The sequence below is a fragment of the Ptiloglossa arizonensis genome, chromosome 5 (assembly GCF_051014685.1).
Source record: "Ptiloglossa arizonensis isolate GNS036 chromosome 5, iyPtiAriz1_principal, whole genome shotgun sequence".
Taxonomy (NCBI): Eukaryota; Metazoa; Arthropoda; class Insecta; order Hymenoptera; family Colletidae; genus Ptiloglossa; species Ptiloglossa arizonensis.
In genome coordinates this window covers 18,800,176-18,819,096 of record NC_135052.1, presented here as the reverse complement: position 1 = coordinate 18,819,096, position 18,921 = coordinate 18,800,176, and the positions used below count along the sequence as shown (strand labels likewise).

The following is an 18,921-nucleotide window of genomic DNA, read 5'->3' as shown; positions in this document are numbered from 1 at the left end:
GGGTGGTTGTGTATAGGTTCTTCGTGGAGTGTGTTGAAAATTAGGTGTAGATACTCGATAATTTTAGGAATAAATAATTTAATAAAAATAATTGTTATCTGTTCCTCTCTGATTTTAACGTGGTTTTGCAGGGTGGTTGTGTATAGGTTCTTCGTGGAGTGTGTTGAAAAGTAGGTGTAGATACTCGATAATATTAAATAAAGATAATTATTGTTAACTGTCCTCCTTCAATTTTAACGTGCTTCCACAAGGTGGTGGAGTATAGATCCTTCATGAAGTGTGTGGAAAAGTAGGTGTAGATACTCGATAATTTTAGAAATGAATAATTTACTAAATATAATTGTTATCTGTCCACCTCTGATTTTAACGTGTTTTTGCAAGGTAATTGTGTACAGGCTCTTCGTGGAGTGTGTTGAAAATTAGGTGTAGATACTCGATAATTTTAGAAATAAAAATAATTGTTTTATGTTCCGCTTCAATTTTAACGTGCCTCCACAAGGCAGTAGTGTATAAGACGATAATTTTAAAATAAATAATTTACGAAAAATAATTGTTATCTGTCTCCCTCCGATTTTAACGTGTTTTTTCAAGATAATTGTGTATAGGTTCTTCGTGGAGTGTGTTGAAAATTAGGTATAGATACTCGATAATTTTAGAAATAAAAATAATTGTTGTTACCTGTCCCTCTCCAATTTTAACGTATTTTTGCAAGATAGTTGTGTACAGGTTCTCCATGAAGTGTGTAGAAAATTAGATGTAAATATTCAATAATATTAGAAACAAAAGTAACTCCATGTATTATTAACATGCTTTTCCAGAATGGTAAAATACAAGTGACTGATGAGCTACGTAAAAAATTCGATACAAATATCCCATAGTTTCAGAGATAAAGTTCTCTCATGTTAAAATAATACACTCCCACAAAACAATAAATAATGGCGATGTAACACAAGTTGTATCGTAAAATAACTATCTACATCTTCAGTCTCATTAATTAATCGCTACCTCACTTACTTAATTAAATTAATATTTCCCCTTTCGATCCTTTCTATCAATCCCTCTAACACCACAGTCACACATTTCCAAAAAAACAGACACTTATATCGTGTTTCGTAATTTCTCAAACATTTCTCATCAGTTTCTCAGCAATAATTACCACACCGTTGATAATTCACCAAAATCGAATAAAAATACGACCAACTGCTCGAAATCGATCTACGGTGTCCGTTATCAATCCCGTAGCGACGTAACTGTGATCGATTCAACTCGGATCACCCAGTGCATCGAATTTTTCCAATCGTCCAAGTTAAAGAGACAGTAACCTTATATCCAGATTAGTCATTGGCCGGCAATTGAGTCTCGCGAAGGTGTCGCGTTCTCGTACGAGGAGAAAATAAACTACTGCTCGAGGACAAGTGATTCTGTCGCAATCGCGGCGAGAGATTCAAAGGGAGCCACGGTGTTGGTCGGTGTGACCGACCAACCTGTGCACGCCGTATCGTAGGGAAAGGGTTCGTTGGGTGGTTCTCGTGTCACGTGTCGAAAGAGTGGCGCGTACGGTACCAAAGACACGCCGGAAGTTCAAAGAATGAACGCCGATAAAGCGAGGCTTTGTTGATGCCGAGCACAAAAGCCACTCGGGTAGCCCGCACTTGAAAACACCTCGTACAGGAGGCACAATGCCCAAACGCGTTAACGCTGCCGAAACTCCTCGAACGGGAAGTCAGGGTCAATGATTCGGGGCTTCAAAGGTCTCCTCCATTCTTTCCTCATCAAGCACGAAGGACACGCGAACGTAAGTGTGGATTACGACTGGCGTTCGCCCCGCACGGACGCCAACGTGATGAATACGATGAAAGAAATTGCAGCGGGACGACCTCGATTGTGCGAATCGACCGACAGGATATTCGGACAGTTGAATTTTTCGGTGATCGAACAACGATGCTTCGATCGATGAGGAAATATGTCATTTTGAAATTGTTGCGCCTTGGACGACGGGAGGTGTTGATGGTTGTAGATTCTCGTCGTTCGCGCTTCTCGACAGCTCGTTAGAGGTCTCGAGATGGTTGGTGATTAAAAATGCACTACTGTCGATGTGGTTCAACGATAATATATTTTGTACAATGATGGTGAAGATTGTTGCTCTCACTTGTTGGCACAGTTGTAGTTCAAGTTTGAGTTGGAGTGCCTGACTTGTTGGCGAAATTGTATTTCAAGTCTGACTTGTGTAAACGAAGTGTAAGAATGTTTCAAGTGTGACTTCTGGCAAATATGTAAGTCAGTGACTTCGTGTGTAAGTTGTAAGTGATAGACTTGTGGCAAACTTGTAAGTCTTGTGAGTGATGGTGACTCGTGGCAAACTTGTAAGAGTCTTGTCACTTGTAACAGTGTAATGGTGTAATGACGTAGTGACTGTAATGGACTAATGACTAGTGACGTAGTGTGTAATGACGTAGTGTAATGACATTTTTCGCGTCACTACCCTCCGCTATATACACTCGGCTCAGGATCTGATTGGTCGAGGAAATTTGGAGGTGGACAGCGATGGTGCAGGAAAGGGATCCCAGGAGTGGGATTGTTAGTTTAAACCGTGGGTTCTTGGAAGTCAAAGTTACTAAAAATCATAAAACGGCGAAAGTCGCCTTAATTACTTGCAGCTGCTTAGCAGCCTTCCAAGAACCCAGGCAGGGTAGTTAGTTGACGGGGGGTAGCACGTGCGCCGATGACATGCTCGGCACCCGTACTAATCCCGCCATAAAACGTAGGGCTCGACGGACTGCGCCGATTTTTGCGTGCCGCAACAGAAATGATTCCACGTTTGTCGATTTTGGAGAAAGAAGCGTTTCGTGTCGAGTGTACTGGGATTATTTAATGTCGAATAACTTGGAATTTTATATGTTGTAAAGTTCAGATTATAATATGTAAGGATCTCGTGTATCCAGGAGTATAGTTCTTGTACATATGAGAATTGCAGTGGAACCTCGATTGTACGAATCGACCGACAGGATATTCGGACAGTTGAATTTTTCGGTGATCGAACAAGGATGCTTCGATCGATGAGGAAATATGTCATTTTGAAATGATTCCACGTTTGTCGATTTTGGAGAAAGAAGCATTTCGTGTCGAGTGTACTGGGATTATTTAATGTCGAATAACTTGGAATTTTATATGTTGTAAAGTTCAGATTATAATATGTAAGGATCTCGTGTATCCAGGAGTATAGTTCTTGTACATATGAGAATTGCAATGGAACCTCGATTGTACGAATCGACCGACAGGATATTCGGTCAGTTGAATTTTTCGGTGATCGAGCAAGGATGCTTCGATCGAAGAGGAAATATGTCATTTTGAAATGATTCCACGTTTGTCGATTTTGGAGAAAGAAGCATTTTGTGTCGAGTGTACTGGGATTATTTAATGTCGAATAACTTGGAATTTTGTAGGTTGTAAAGTTCAGATTATAGTATGTAATTTATTGTGATATGCAGGGATCTTGTGTATCCAGTAGTATAGTTTTTGTACATATGAGAATTCAAAGTTCGAAGACACAAGTGTACAGTGATATGTCTTGATGTGAACGACGACAGTGTTTCGTGTGGTCTTCGTATGGTCTTTGTGACTCTCGACTTGGAACTGAATAGAAAAAATCTAAAAAAAGAATAACCAAATTGTTGACGACCCTTCTGCACCAATATGGAGACAATCCTTAAAACTGACATCGATCGTTCGTTATCGACATCTAGCACTCTTGGGATCATTGTTGCATTCGTTCCAACATTATATATTTTTCAAACGATTGAATATGGTGTGATCTAATCGGTAAAAAAAAGGAATTTAACGATACGTTAAATATGATCTTAAAAAAGATGAACTTGGAACGATTTTATGTATGAAATTTGTATCGAGATTGTTGGTATCCGATTGAAACGTTCTGTCGATAGAAATTATGCTCAAGGTCGCTCGAAGGTTACGATTCATCGATTTTGTCCGAATGTACGCTGAGACTGTAGGAAAATAATAAAATAAAAAATTGATGAGAAATATGGAGAACGATGAAAATAAAAAGAGAAAAATTACGATATTATCGCATCGAGGAACCGGAAATGTCACGATGCATGTTTATATCCGACTGCTGCTTATGTTTGTTCTTTCGACGGTTTCTTCATCATTGGTTTTGATGTTATTGCTAAACTAGCCTCTTGCGTAATATTCCTCGTGATTTTTATTACTTCGATGTGTCTCTATTTGCAAGCGCGAAAACATCGTCGATATTATTTATGTTGTAAGATACTGTACGGATAATGTATCTTAAAGTTCTAAGAAATGTATCCGAAAAATATGTATCGTACACTTTGGCATAATGCAACAGGTATCGATGCACTTATCGAAATAAATGCAAGTGTTCGCTAAGGTATTCTACATTTTGTAAGCTCCAAGATTAGTTAAACACTGGTGTATTGGAAATAAAGTGTTGAAAGAAAAATCAGTTCGAAGTTCAGTAGAACGCGATACCACGAGGAAACAAAATGTGAACAGTTGTCGAGGAATTTCTGTTCTGTTGCAATTCTTACGAAGGCCGAGTAACATGTCTGACTCAACACTACTTGCGATTCCTTTGAGAACTTGTCTCTCGTTTTCCCTGCAATGCTTCTTTCGTTCTTAAAATTTCGTTCATTCTTCGTTGGATCGATACAAAGCGTGCCCGTAACAATTGTGTAAAAATTTTGATTACTTGAAAATGTAATTTAAAAAAATAAAAAAAGAAAATGGTACAAAACAATCGTTATACTATTATCACAAACAATACCCGAAACATTCGTGAATTAATTATTTTGCATCGATTTAAAAAAGAAAACACTCGTGTTAACCATGCGATTCAACCACGAACGATAATGAATATTTACAAATAAATAGGTACGATATACCCACTTGATAAATTGTGAAAATATTTGTACACTATTTACCGAGCACCCGGTATTTATTTAATTCCTATTCCTCGGTTCATTTTCTTAAATTATTCAGGTACACCGCCGCCGGTTTCTGCAATACGATAATAATTTCTGCAGGATACAAGATTACGTAACAAGTTGTGCAATTAAAATTGAATTAATGGCGATACGCCACGGTTCAAATTTTTACAGTTCCACGCACACCGTGATTATTCAATAACGTGTGGAAGTATTTTTACATCGACGTTGTCCGAGGAAACTTTCGACGACCGATTCGCAGCATTGCAAAACGGTGACCGTGTGTTTTGTAAACACGGGGACTCGTATATATGTGTCTCGCGGACAGCGTGTCCAAAGACTATAAACAAAGGAATTTTTCTTGCCTCTCGACGGAATCCTATTAGACGCGAACTCCTGCTAGCTTCCGGTCAGGCAACGCATAATTACACGGGCCCGTGAGCCGGTACGCAAAGTACGATTCCAGATAAGCAATTAAACGAACAACTGGCAAGACTCGTCATGACTCATGTACCGGTAAATAAGGTGTCGAAGCACTTTTGCTTTCGCAAATGTAGCCTAATTTTCAACCGCGATACGCAACCACTGTAATACTTTGGAAACATCGGGTCGCGTCGTGGGCTTGCGAGACGTTTTTCAAGTGTACGGAAGGTCGATTTTGTTTTTACCCGATATAGGTTGTTGACCATTGAAAATGAAGGAATATGTATTGTAGGAAGAAAGAAAAATCTGTCCTTGGAAGAATATGTATTGTAGGAAGAAAGAAAGATCAGTCCTTGGAGGAATATGTATTGTAGGAAGAAATAAAAATCTGTCCTTGGAGGAATATGTATTGTAGGAAGAAAAAAAGATCAAGCCTTGAAGGAATATGTATTGTAAGAAGAAAGAAATATCAATCCTTGGGAGAATATGTATTGTAGAAAGAAAGAAAGATCAGTTCTTGGAGGAATATGTATTGTAGGAAGAAAAAAGATCAATTCTTGGAGGAATATGTATTGTAGGAAGAAAGAAAGATCAATCCTTGGAGGAATATGTATTGTAGGAAGAAAAAAAGATCAATTCTTGGTTAAATATATATTATAGGATGAAAAAAGATCAGTCCTTGAAGGAATATGTATTGTAGGAACAAAAAAAGATCAATTTTTGGTTAAATATGTATTGTACGAAAAAAGAAAAATCTGTCCTTGAAGGAATATGTATTGTAGGAAGAAAAAAGATCAGTCCTTGAAGGAATATGTATTGTAGGAAGAAAGAAAGACCAGTCCTTGAAGAAATTCGCGAATCGTAATTGGTCAGACATGTTAGTCAACCTTCGTAAAGCCTGAGAATAAACAAAGATTACTCAAGGTCGTCCATATTCTCCTTACTCATGGTACATCCCTTTTTACCCGAGACTGATCTTTCTTTCTCCATAGAATACATTTTCTTTCCTGCTCAAAATCCAATTTAAAGGATAAGGGTCTTCGAAGATTGAACATTACTGTTCCATAAATGAAGTAAAATTATCGAATAAAAAATTAAAAACGTATCGTTATAGTTATTAAATTAGCATCGAAAAATTAAACAATGAAACAATTTTCGATCTTAACTGAATTATCTTCAGGAAGTAGAACACTTGTAATTGTCGAATTAAAAATATACAAAATGTTCGGCGATTTAAAGCGCAAACGTATGCAAAACGAAGACAAAATTCGATAATGGTAATTGTTATCCAAGTAACAATTATCAAGTGTTATTTATAGATGGAAATGTCACGCGTACGAAGCAAGGAGTATAAATTTCGAATGTTGAAATTATTTGCGTTTAATTAACAATTATTTCCCTCTCGGCGTTACCTCGACGGAAGGCAACCAATTGGGTCAACGTAACCATATTTAATTTTTTATTTACACGCTGCTCCCGCGGCTCTAATAACGATACAGTTCCGATGACACTCTGACCCTGATTGCCCGATTAAATACGACTTCCACGTGCCTGTCACCGACCAACGATCATTAAAACTCCGTATAATCGTAAACGTTGCAAAAATGAATCACTCCTACCCGGAAATTAGAACGTTCATTATACTTTTCGTCATTTTTGGCGTAAAATCGTGCATTTTCAATGGTTTGCAATTTCTTCGAACATTTGTCGATTTTGCAACCGTTCATTCGCGCTCTTCGAGGAAACGCGTCTATAAATATTCAACGCAAGAACAATCTGTGGTTAATGTACTTGAAAAAAAAAACAAATATAATGTACGTTCGATACTATTCAGAAACGAGTCCGATAACGAGGGGTAGGGGTATCGAGAGAACGCGAAAGTAGTAGAAAAGTTCCAAGACGCGAAAATAATGACTGAAAAAATGATTCCTCGACCTTAGTATTGAAAACTGTGTACTTTTGTAACGGATTTTGAAAATCATCCAACGTGGAGAAAATAATTACCAATGTTTCGTAGTATCTGGAAACGAAAGTATCAATAATGATTTCCATGTAAAGGAACAATTCATTGTTCTCGTAATTAACTATTACATAGATAATTAACTATCTTCCACGTGTTAATTATTTTCAACAAAAATTTGTATTTTTCCTTCCTGTTCGTTCCTCGTATATAATACGTTCTGTTTACTGATCTTCCGTCAAGATTTAACATTGATAAAAATCAGATCAGTTTTATGACTTTTAGATACATAAAAGGGCAAATAAAAAAGACACTTGTGTATATATTCGATGTCATACGCTCGAGAAATTTCAAATCCGAAAATTTCGATCGAACGATTCGTTAATCGGAATTGTTTATCGCGTAAATCAAACTGAAACTCGACGTTCAAACAAGATTGTATCTTTTTCGTTGTAAAATGAGCACTGGTTCGATATATTTGAAAAACAACGATTGTGGGTGAACGTTGTCGGCGTGGTGGGGGTCAACTCGCGGTGACCTTGAGCGATCAATTCATGTCTCCCTCACTCAGCGGAGTAAACGATCTAACCAGTGGCTCGCTTTATTTTCATACTCTAAATTCATCGAAACACGAAACTCGTAACCGTGCAGTTATAATTTCTCCATATGAAACAGAGTTCACGGAATTCTGTACACGCTCCGAATTCGGTTAAATTAATTCGATATTTTGTTATTAAAATCGAGAAGATGCAATAACCAGGGGAACGCTACGAACGTCTGGGGATTTCCTTGTGCCGCGTAAAAGTCAATACGAGTCATAAATTGCGGAAACATTTTATCTGATTCACCGTATCGGGTATCGCAGACACGAATCTGGTGATTTCATTTATTACGCTTAATTCGACAACGATACTTTCCACTCGTTTTCATGCACAAGAAAGTATTACGATCATAGCAAACGTTTACACATGCACACTAACGAACGTGACACACTTACGTTTGACAGTGGTACTAAACAAATTCTATGTGCGAAAAGCTGCTCGTTTTGCGACCGATAGCTTATCGTAGCATCGTAATCTCGTTGCATCGACGTTATCGATCGCTCGTGTGTATCGTCAATTGGTGAACCGAGAATAGTAACGTATCTGTTTCCAAAAACAGTTCGTCGCGGACGAACTTCGATACAATGTGGCTCTTGTTTATAGAAATGAATGAGGGAAAAAATATGAAAAAAAAATTAAAAAAAAACAGAATATGTGTGCAGATATAAATATCCATTATTGAACACACATTTGAGCTAGATCTGTAGCAATTGCGACAGAATTTCGAATTAAATTTCTCAACTCGTCCAAAACTATTCCAAAATCCAGAAACCTCGTATTTGGAAAGAAATATATAGAGAACAACTATCTCCGGTAAAATGCTTAGCTAAAAAAATAAATAATGACAAAAGTATTTGTTACTTGGCTTCAACGAATACACTCTTGAAAAAAGAAACACATTTACCATTATTTTGTAACAATACGAATGAATTTCAAATGGAAATGTTTTCCTCGCTCCAATGGTACAAAAAGAGGAATACCTTTGTTCAAAATTCATTTGTATTAAAAGAAAATAATAAAACCGACAATCGTGACTTTGCGACAAAACGAAATATTTTTATTATCAAGTTCCTTTTCGAGTTCCTTTCTTTGACAAATTTATGATTGTTGGAGCAAAAAAAAAAGAAAAAAGAAAAGAAACACTTTTATCGTTGTATTTTCGTTCAACTTGCCACTTGACGGTAGATACAGTTGTCGTCAATATTTTTTTTCCGATACGTGGCTTCGCAATTTTCGGTTCGTGCACGGTTGAACTTCTGGAACGTCGACTACCACATCGTGCCCGATAAATCCAAGTATCGTTCACGGATACTTTTCCACTATTTATCGGGCAGAGTCGGGAACCATCCAACTTACCCGACACCGAACAATCGCGTTACAGAAGGAAACAGACAGGCTGCACAGTTTCGACACTTTCTAACCAGGCGAAATCAAGTCTCCGAGTTCGACACCGTGCCCGATTTTTCCGTTGCCCGATAGTAATTCCTCCCGACAAATTGCATTAGACCACAGAAGGTGGATTATTGAAATCGGTTTTACGAAGCTGGGCAGGTCTTATCCACCGAAGCTGGCACTTCGTTTATTACTTATTCTCGTATTCCAAGGATGAATAGCGGTCTCGGAATCGATATTTATCGGGACCGTGAAAAAATTAATAAGAGTCAATGGTAATTTCATCGAGCGCGAAGTATCTCGAAGGATTCGATTTCTGTTACCAAAGGCAGCTACTTTTTCATCTTTCCGTTCGTTTAAAAATCTTTTTCATCGTGAACGAGGAAATCTTCGACCATTCGATAGCACGTGTTTCTTTTTCTAATCGATGTTTCTTAATCATTACGTGATATTTAAGTAAATTTTAATATTCGTGACGAATTTTAGGGAAACTTTCTTTTTTATTTTCAAATACCGGTTTTGAATGTTTCACAGGTGCGCACGAATACGATTCTGTGCAGTGTTTATTTCAATTTTACTCTTATCTTTATTTAATAACTATTTTGCCTTGCATCGTGATATTTTGCTAAAAAAAGAAAAATTGTTTGCAGAAGCTCGCGGTACTGTTGTTCGATCGAAAGCTTCGTATGCAAGAACGATCGTCCCTGTTGAATACTTTGCAACAGAACAGAGCAAATGAAACTGAAATTAATTCGAACGAACCTACGATCTACGCATTTTCCGCTAAATATTCGGATTCCTCTACTGCACGAAAACAATACCACTAAAAAATACACCAAACATTCAATTCTCCGGAAAGCATAGAAAATACCAGTCCACGATCCAGAAAAAGAAACCAAACAAACGAACGGTCTCGAAACGATACAGGGCGAATGTGAAAAAAAAAAAAAAACTCGAAACACAATTATTCCATGCAACTCGACGTTTCCACGGTACACGTGGACAGGTACCAAGAGCTGACGAACCCAGAGGAGAAAGAGAAAAAAAAAAGAAAGAGAAAAAAAAAATACCCCCGTGGTGTCGAACGCGTGTGCGGGAAAAAAACTGACGGAAAAAAACAAGGCTCCAGCAGGCAATGAACACAAAGAACTCTCGGGTGGACCGACGAAATTGAAAGGAAAAGAATGTTTTTTGAATGGAAAAGTAGTAGAAGAATAAGAAGAAGAAAATTGAGAGGAAAAAATAAAAAATAAAAAACAGGAAAAAATTGGTGAAAAAACCAGTACTGCAACGAGAAAACAATGATGATGAATCTCTTGCGAGTCTGTTTACCTGCTGCACGTACCACTGCGTGGAATTCTGGTTCTTCCTGTGGCTGCTGGGCTTGCAGGGGCCGCAGAGAAGCAGGGGCGCCAGTTTGTTAACCCCCTTGACGCTGGCCGACGCCGGGGGCGACGCTGGGCTCAGCCCGTCATCCCCCAACACGGGCCACAGCATCCACGTCTGAATGTCCGCGGAACTTCCCCTTCTTCCGTCGCTTCGATGTTGCCTGTGCAATTTGTCTCGTGATTTGTCTGACGACTAGTCCTTCGAGTCGATGCCTCGAGAGATCCGCGTGAAATATTATCGAGCACGCTCGTATTATCGAGTACTAGTATCGAGTACAACTGGAGACGTTTCGAGGAGGTGGTATGCTCGATATTAAGGGGGATAATAATTTCGAGCACTTAGAATCGCAACCCTATTCGTTTGACTGGGTTTCGAGTGACGAGGGTGGTCTCGTTTTGAGGAGGGGGCTTCGAACTTGGGAGTGAAACTGAGAATTCGATGTAGACACGTATTGCAACGATGGCTCGAGAATTTGGGGGAGATTGTTGTGGGAGTGTCTGAAGAAATGGGCGTGTCCGAAAGAGGGCGTGTCCGAAAGGGGGCGTGTCCGAAATGGGACCACGATTGGATCCAAACTGACCCATAATTTCGGCTTGTTCGGACAAATATTTGTGTACGAAATTAACTTAACCCTTTCAGACCTGGAATTTAACGTGTTTAACTGTGAAAAATTGTTCATTAATCAATTTTTAGCAAACTGTGAATATAGGATGTAAAATATATTTTGCATCGTGATGTAGTTCACAACCGTGCATGTATGTACACTACGTGTGTAAGAATATATATTAATGACATTAACAATAATAATTCAAGATACAGCGCGGCCAAAAATTCCATACCTCCCTCGTTTACAGCACCGCTATCATGTTTACGTAATATTTCTTTTTTTTTCTATTTTACACATCAGTTTCTGTACTCGATATTACATTTTTGTCTTAATTCCTCCGTTCACCGAATCCTCGATACACGATTAAAAATCATCTAACACATTACTCCCACCTCGATCACCGAATATCTCGAAATTGAATTTTTCATCTGGTTAGAAATATACAATTAATTAAATCGCAAGCTCGCAAGACGAAACACTCTCCAATCGCTCGAACTTCTTCAACTTCACTTATGGCATTGATGTTCCGGGATTGATGTCACCAACGATCTCGATCCGAATTGAAAGACTGCTCAACGAATTCTCCGAATAAAATAAATAAACGATTGTCCGCGTTTCGAGGTTAACGGCCAGCAACGATCCCGATTTAAGATCGGACCTCTCGATGAATTTTACAAATCGTATAAATATACGAGTGTTCGTGTTTCGGGGTTAATAGAAACGGCAATCTCGATTAATTGTCCATTCTCTGTCGTGGAAATAATCAATTTACCTGCCAGAGGCAATTTATTTCCGCAGGATCAAAGGAAGGGTCGCGAGTCCGTCGATCGATCCTTCGATAGGTCGGTGCTCGACATCGAAAAGGTCGAAGGAGCAAACGTCGGAAAACGTGTCCCTGGCTAAACAGAATGTGACTCCTCTGTAGGCGGAATTGCACTTCCGACCATTACTGTTCCACGTTCAAAACGTACGTATTTTCTAAATGCTGCGTAACCTCGTGACTTTTAACGTTTTAATTATTGGAATAACCCACGGACGAGTTACTTCTGCATGCGTAGGCAGTTATCGCGATGATTCTCCGAAAAGAAACACGAACTTCTGTCCAACGTGTTCACGATCACTGACACTGACTCTTTGCAACATTTGAGGAAAGAATGGACATTGACTGTTACTTCCTTCGAGAAAAGAACGAACATTGACTGTTACTTCCTTCGAGAAAAGAATGGACATTGACTGTTACATCCTTCGAGAAAATAACGTGTATTGACTATTGCAACGTTCGACGTAAGAGCGTGTATTGAATATTACAACATTTGAGAAAAGAACCGACTATTACCACATTTTAGAGAAGAATGTATATTGACTATTGCAACATTCGAGAAGAGAATATACTATTAGAACTTTTGACGTAGAAACGTGCACTGACTATTACCACATTTGGAAAAAGGATGTATATTGACTATGACAACATTCGAGAAAAGAACGTACGTTGACTGTTATTTCGATCGAAAAAATAACGTGTATTGACTATTGCAACGTTCGACATAAGAGTGTATGTTGACTATTACAACACTTGAGAAAAGAACCGACTATTACCACATTTTAGAGAAGAACCTATATTGACTATCACAACATTCGAGAAAAGAATATGCATTGGCTATTAGAACTTTTATATAGGAACGTACACTGACTATTACCACATTTGAAAAAAGAATGTATATTGACTATGAGAACATTCAAGAAAAGAATATGCTATTAGTACTTTTGATATAGGAATGTGCACTGACTATTACCACATTTGAAAAAAGAATGTATATTGACTATGACAACATTCGAGAAAAGAACTGACTATTACCACGTTTTAGAGAAGAACCTATATTGACTATCACAACATTCGAGAAAAGAATATGCATTGGCTATTAGAACTTTGATATAGGAATGTACCCTGACTATTACCACATTTGAAAAAAGAATGTATATTGACTATGAGAACATTCGAGAAAAGAATATGCTATTAGAATTTTTGATATAGGAATGTGTACTGACTATTACCACATTTTAAAGAAGAACCTATATTGACTATCACAACATTCGAGAAAAGAATATGTTCCTAGAACTTTTGATATAGGAACGTGCACTGACTATTACCACATTTGAAAAAAGAACTGACAATTACCACATTTTAGAGAAGAACCTATATTGACTATCACAACATTCGAGAAAAGAATATGCATTGGCTATTATAACTTTTATATAGGAACGTACACTGACTATTACCACATTTGAAAAAAGAATGTATATTGACTATTACAATATTCGAAAAGAGAATATGCTATTAGAACTTTTGATATAGAAATGTGCACTGACTATTACCACATTTGAAAAAAGAATGTATATTGACTATTACAATATTCGAAAAGGGAATATGCTATTAGAACTTTTGATATAGAAATGTGCACTGACTATTACCACATTTGAAAAAGGAATGTATATTGACTATGACAACATTCGAAAAAAGAACATGCATTGACTGTTGCAACATTCGACATAAGAGTGTGTGTTGACTGTTACAACATTTGAGAAAAAGAACATATAAAGACTATTAGAAGATTTGAGAAAAAGAACGTCACTAAAAATATTCGTAATTTGTATAATCGTGTTCGAAGTGACGACGCCTATGAAAGTTTGCAAACAGTATGGAAAGGAAAGTATCCGAGCGACGATAAACGTGAAAGTTAGCGTCAATTGACTCTGTCCCGTGTAATTTGCACAAAGTGAAAAGACAAACTGTAATAACACGATGACTCAAGTGTATCTTGTAAAGTTCCCCTTGAATGCTTCTTTGTCATCCACGACGATATAAGTTATCTCTACATCCGTGAGAATCTCGTAAATTTCTTAACCCCTTCGTGCTCGCACCTAGTTACAATGAACATTGTTTCTTTTTATATTGCACTTCGGTCTGATCATAGAAAAAAAATTTGTTTCTAAATATAACAGATTGGTTTCGTGACTGATTTACCGTAGTATTGAAAAATTGCACCGAATACGATTACAAGTAGAGTATCAACATTAACCCTCGCAATAGTAGCAATTTGAGTGACCACGATTGGGTCCAAACTGACCCGTAATTTCAGCTTGTTCGGACAAATATTTCGAACGAAATTAACTTAACCCTTTCAGACCTGGAATTTGACGTCTTTAACTGTGAAAAATTGTTCTAATCAATTTTTGAGTAAATTGTGAATATAGGATGTAAAATATATTTTACATCGTGGTATAGTTTCATAACTGTACATGTATGTATACCACGTGTATAAGAATATATATTAATAACATTAACCATGATAATTGAATCGAATAATAATTATAATAATAACAACAATAATTCAATAGAACCATAATAATGATAATAATAATAGTAACGAAAACAATAATTCGATGCAATAATAATAATAATAATAATTTAACCGCCCGATATTAATAGAAATCCAATCACGTTATAACAGTAATAATAATAATAATAATTTCATTATTACCTGTTACCTGGCGATAATTTTCTTTCCATAATAATAATTCAATCACTGTACAATAATACCAACAATTCACATTGTAATAATAGTAACAATTCAATCGCACTATAATAATAATTCAATAACACTGTAATAATAATAATAACAATAATTATTTTATTATAATTGCACCACAATAATAATAATTATTATTTTATTATAATTGCACCACAATAATAATAATTATTATTTTATTATAATTGCACCACCATAATAATAATAATAGTTCAATCGAATAATAATGTTAATAATTAAGATATTAAGTTACACAAATATGTGTTATATAAAAATACTGAAAGGGTTAATATATGCAATTTGAAGAGAATGTATTATAATAGATTATAGCGATAGAGAAAAGTATGAAAAACATTTCGAATTAATGTATCTACAGAGGAAATCTTAGAATATTACGAAAAAAATCAGATTTGTAGTTAAGAATTTGTTTCCAATGTGTCAGGGTCGTACGGAAATTCTGAGAATATTCTTTTCCATTTATCAAAATGATCCGTGTCGCATGACGTTCCGTTCATTATGTTTATCCACAATTTCCCACGTGCCGATTCATTGCGCAGCGGTAATGTAATATTATAACGCAAACGTAGAATAATTTCTACGAACTCGTTCTATGTGTATACATCGAGGCGGTTATAGGATGATCTAAAACAGTGTTCGAAGAATTTAACGGTTTACGTTACTCGGAAAAATAAACAAAAAATATCCAGTCAACAGTGGGCTCTAAATCCAGCTTGATTGAGTTACAGGCGAATTATTTTATTTGCAAAAATTCCACGCAGATCTCCGAATCTAACTCGATGGAATTATTTTATTTGCAAAAATCAATTCGATACGATATACGGTACATCGTGACGTACAAATCGGCGTACGTTTATTTTGTTAATACGTATATTGAATATTACAAAAATCTGGAAGGCAAACGTGTCGAACATATGTTATAGAAAATTGAAACAAAATTTTCATTTAATATAATCATTTGCTTTCATTTTATCTTATCTCTGTCAAAGTTCTTTTATTTCGTTAATTTCTGTTCGTATCTTTATTGTAACGAAACAAGAAACAGAAAAAAAAGAAAGACAAAAAATGGATATAAAATAAAGAATTGATTATGCAATGTATGTATTTATAGTTCTATATTGAATGGACATTTTTGTCAATTTTTATCACTGTAAAAATCACAGTTTTTATCTTCCAATAATTAACTTCTACATTGGAACAAAATTACAATATTAAATGAATTCTACCTATCGACCTGTATTGATTTATTCTTTCAGTTTTTCTCGATTTATATTTGGTCGTTAATTGAAATAAAATTTTATAGCGACCGAAATCACTTTACATTGCAATTATATTTAATTGCGTAGACGAGGAAAGAAGTTTACGATGACGAGAAAGTAATTGAAATATCATCTGCTCAAATAACTTTATCGTCGTGTTCAGTATCGAATATTTAAAGCTAGATAATTTAATTGATTCTTATTCCATTGCTCTCAACAACGATCCATTATGCATTTAGTGAAACGATTATTCGATACAAATTTAATTCCTAATATTACAAATTTTAATAAACCTCTTGGAAAAATAAAAATTGAAATATTCGAAATGTACCATTAAAATTGAATAATGCTTTGTATTCTTTTTAGAAAAACTTTAATTTAAATGATCTACAAATAACAAATTACAACTACATACTTGTCATTTACGAATTGTTCATTACGAACGTTCAAATTCAAAATCAAACAAGGAATCAATTCGTGTGAAATTGATCTTCACCAATTTTCAATTTCCTTCCTTCCATTTTTTTTTTTTTTATCAACTCCACTGGTTTCGCAGAAATGTACAACTGAAGTAGAGTAAGTGGACAACGCATTGCCATAATCATTTGCGATAAATTCGTTCATCAGAGTCGAGACAAGTACTATCATCTCTTGCTGATAAATTCCCGGATATCGGTTCGATTTTCGATCGAAATCAAAAAAATGACTCAACGGGATGATTTCAAAACTTGGAAACACCTCCATTTCGGTGAAAGTGGATTTGTCATACTACCTGCATAGAGTCACATTAAATGCACATTTGTCACTATACTTTTCTTCACTTTTTCGATATAGAGATCCATTTGTTCTCCGAGATCCGTTCTTTCTCAGTTATCGTTCGGGTCGAATTTAAATTGAAAAAAGTTACACTCGTTTCCGTGGAAAAGAAAAAAAAACACACATTTCTCATCCGGTAACGAACGTGTTAGGCGAAATCCTCGCGGCTCGATAAAAGTGTCGATGCCCGTCGACGCCTCGTTCCGATAAAACGAACGCCCTGTCGCCGCTTGCCACCACCAACACACACTCGCACCACACAACCTTAGCCCTCCGTGATCGGCAATTTTCCACATATCGTGCCGATAGCCACGAGTTACATCGACCGAAAAATTTTCCGAAAATTCGAACCAGACCACAGATTCCCTCGTAACTCAAAATACATTGGACAATTTCTGTCGATTTTGACAATCCGAGAACTCGAAATTTTTATGGGAAAAAATTTAAGTGTACATATTGCTTTTCGTATTTAAAAGAAATATTGGTGAAAATATTATTATACAGGTGAGTTTGAAAGATTCGTTCGTAACTTAGAATACGTTGAAAAGTTGATTTTGACTTGTAAAAAAATTTTGAAATTGTCAAAAGTGATTTTAACAATTCGAGAAATTGAAATTTTGACAGGAAAAAATGTAAGTGTACATATTGCTTTTCGCATTTAAAAGAAATATTGGTGAAAATATTATTATACAGGTAAATTTGAAAAATTCGTTCGTAACTTAGAATACGTTGAAAAGTTGATTTTGACTTGTAAAAAATTTTTGAAATTGTCAAAAATGATTTTGACAATTGGAGAACTCAAAATTTTTATGGGAAAAAATGTAAGTGTACATGTTGCTTTTCGTATTTAAAAGAAATATTGGTGAAAATATTATTATACAGATAAATTTGAAAGATTTGTTCGTAACTTAGAATACGTTGAAAAGTTGATTTTGACTTGTAAACAATTTTTGAAATTGTCAAAAATGATTTTGACAATTGGAGAACTCAAAATTTTTATGGGAAAAAATGTAAGTGTACATATTGCTTTTCGTATTTAAAAGAAATATTACTGATAATATTATTATACAGGTGAGTTTGAAAAATTCGTTCGTAACTTAGAATACAATGAAAAGTTGATTTGGACTTGTAAAAAATTTTTAAAATAGTCAAAAATGATTTTGACGGGAAAAAATATAAATGAACACGTTGCTCTTCGTATTCATAAGAAATATTACTGAAAATATTATTATACAGGAAAATTCGAAAGATTCGTTCGTAACTTGAAATAGTTTGTAAAATTTCCCTCGATTTTGGCAATTTGAAAATTCAAAATGTGAATAAATATAAATATAGTGTTGCTCGTGTTGGAAACAAATAATATTGAAGAAAAATATTTAATCATCGAGAACCGTCCGATATTCACGAAATTTCGAGCGTGAAACGCACATTAATTTAACATTAGTCGAGTGCCGTGTCACCATTAAACCGTTTCAGTTATCCGAAGATTACTGTACCTATCTCGTATTTACTCGACGATACGTGCGAGAAAATAGTTGAAATAACAACGAGCGAACAAATGGCCTGCATTTCAGAGGTGAGCAATATCGATATCCAGATACACATACCTGCGTTTCGAATGAGAAATAAACGATGAACAACATTGTATTCATTAATGATTGAGTACAGATTAAAATATAAATTGTAGAATATATCTACAATCTGGTTCAGCCAGTAACGAATTATAATATGAAATATACCTATGTGAAATATTCGCCAAAAGGAAATTTAACCATCACTATACGTGCTTTTATCGATCCTCTCCTACTGAAATACAATCTTTCTCATTTTAGTTGCGTTTGGTACACATACTTCGAGACATTACGAATCATTTCCATAGAAATATGAGGCACTCGAACGTA

At 35.8% G+C, this 18,921-nt stretch overlaps 1 protein-coding gene across 4 annotated transcripts in view; it reads right to left on the bottom strand.

Moving 5' to 3' along the window:
• Nucleotides 1–18,921, bottom strand: part of Rgl (Ral guanine nucleotide dissociation stimulator-like) — a 98,635-nt gene that overhangs the window by 27,064 nt on the left and 52,650 nt on the right. For 3 of the 4 annotated variants that reach the window (XM_076312883.1, XM_076312886.1, XM_076312884.1), the window contains exon 2: nt 10,677–10,893. The exons of the other annotated variant lie outside the window; for it this stretch is intronic. In XM_076312883.1, coding sequence (XP_076168998.1) covers nt 10,677–10,893 — 217 coding nt within the window. The remainder of the gene's footprint in view (nt 1–10,676; nt 10,894–18,921) is intronic. 4 annotated transcript variants of the gene reach the window in all.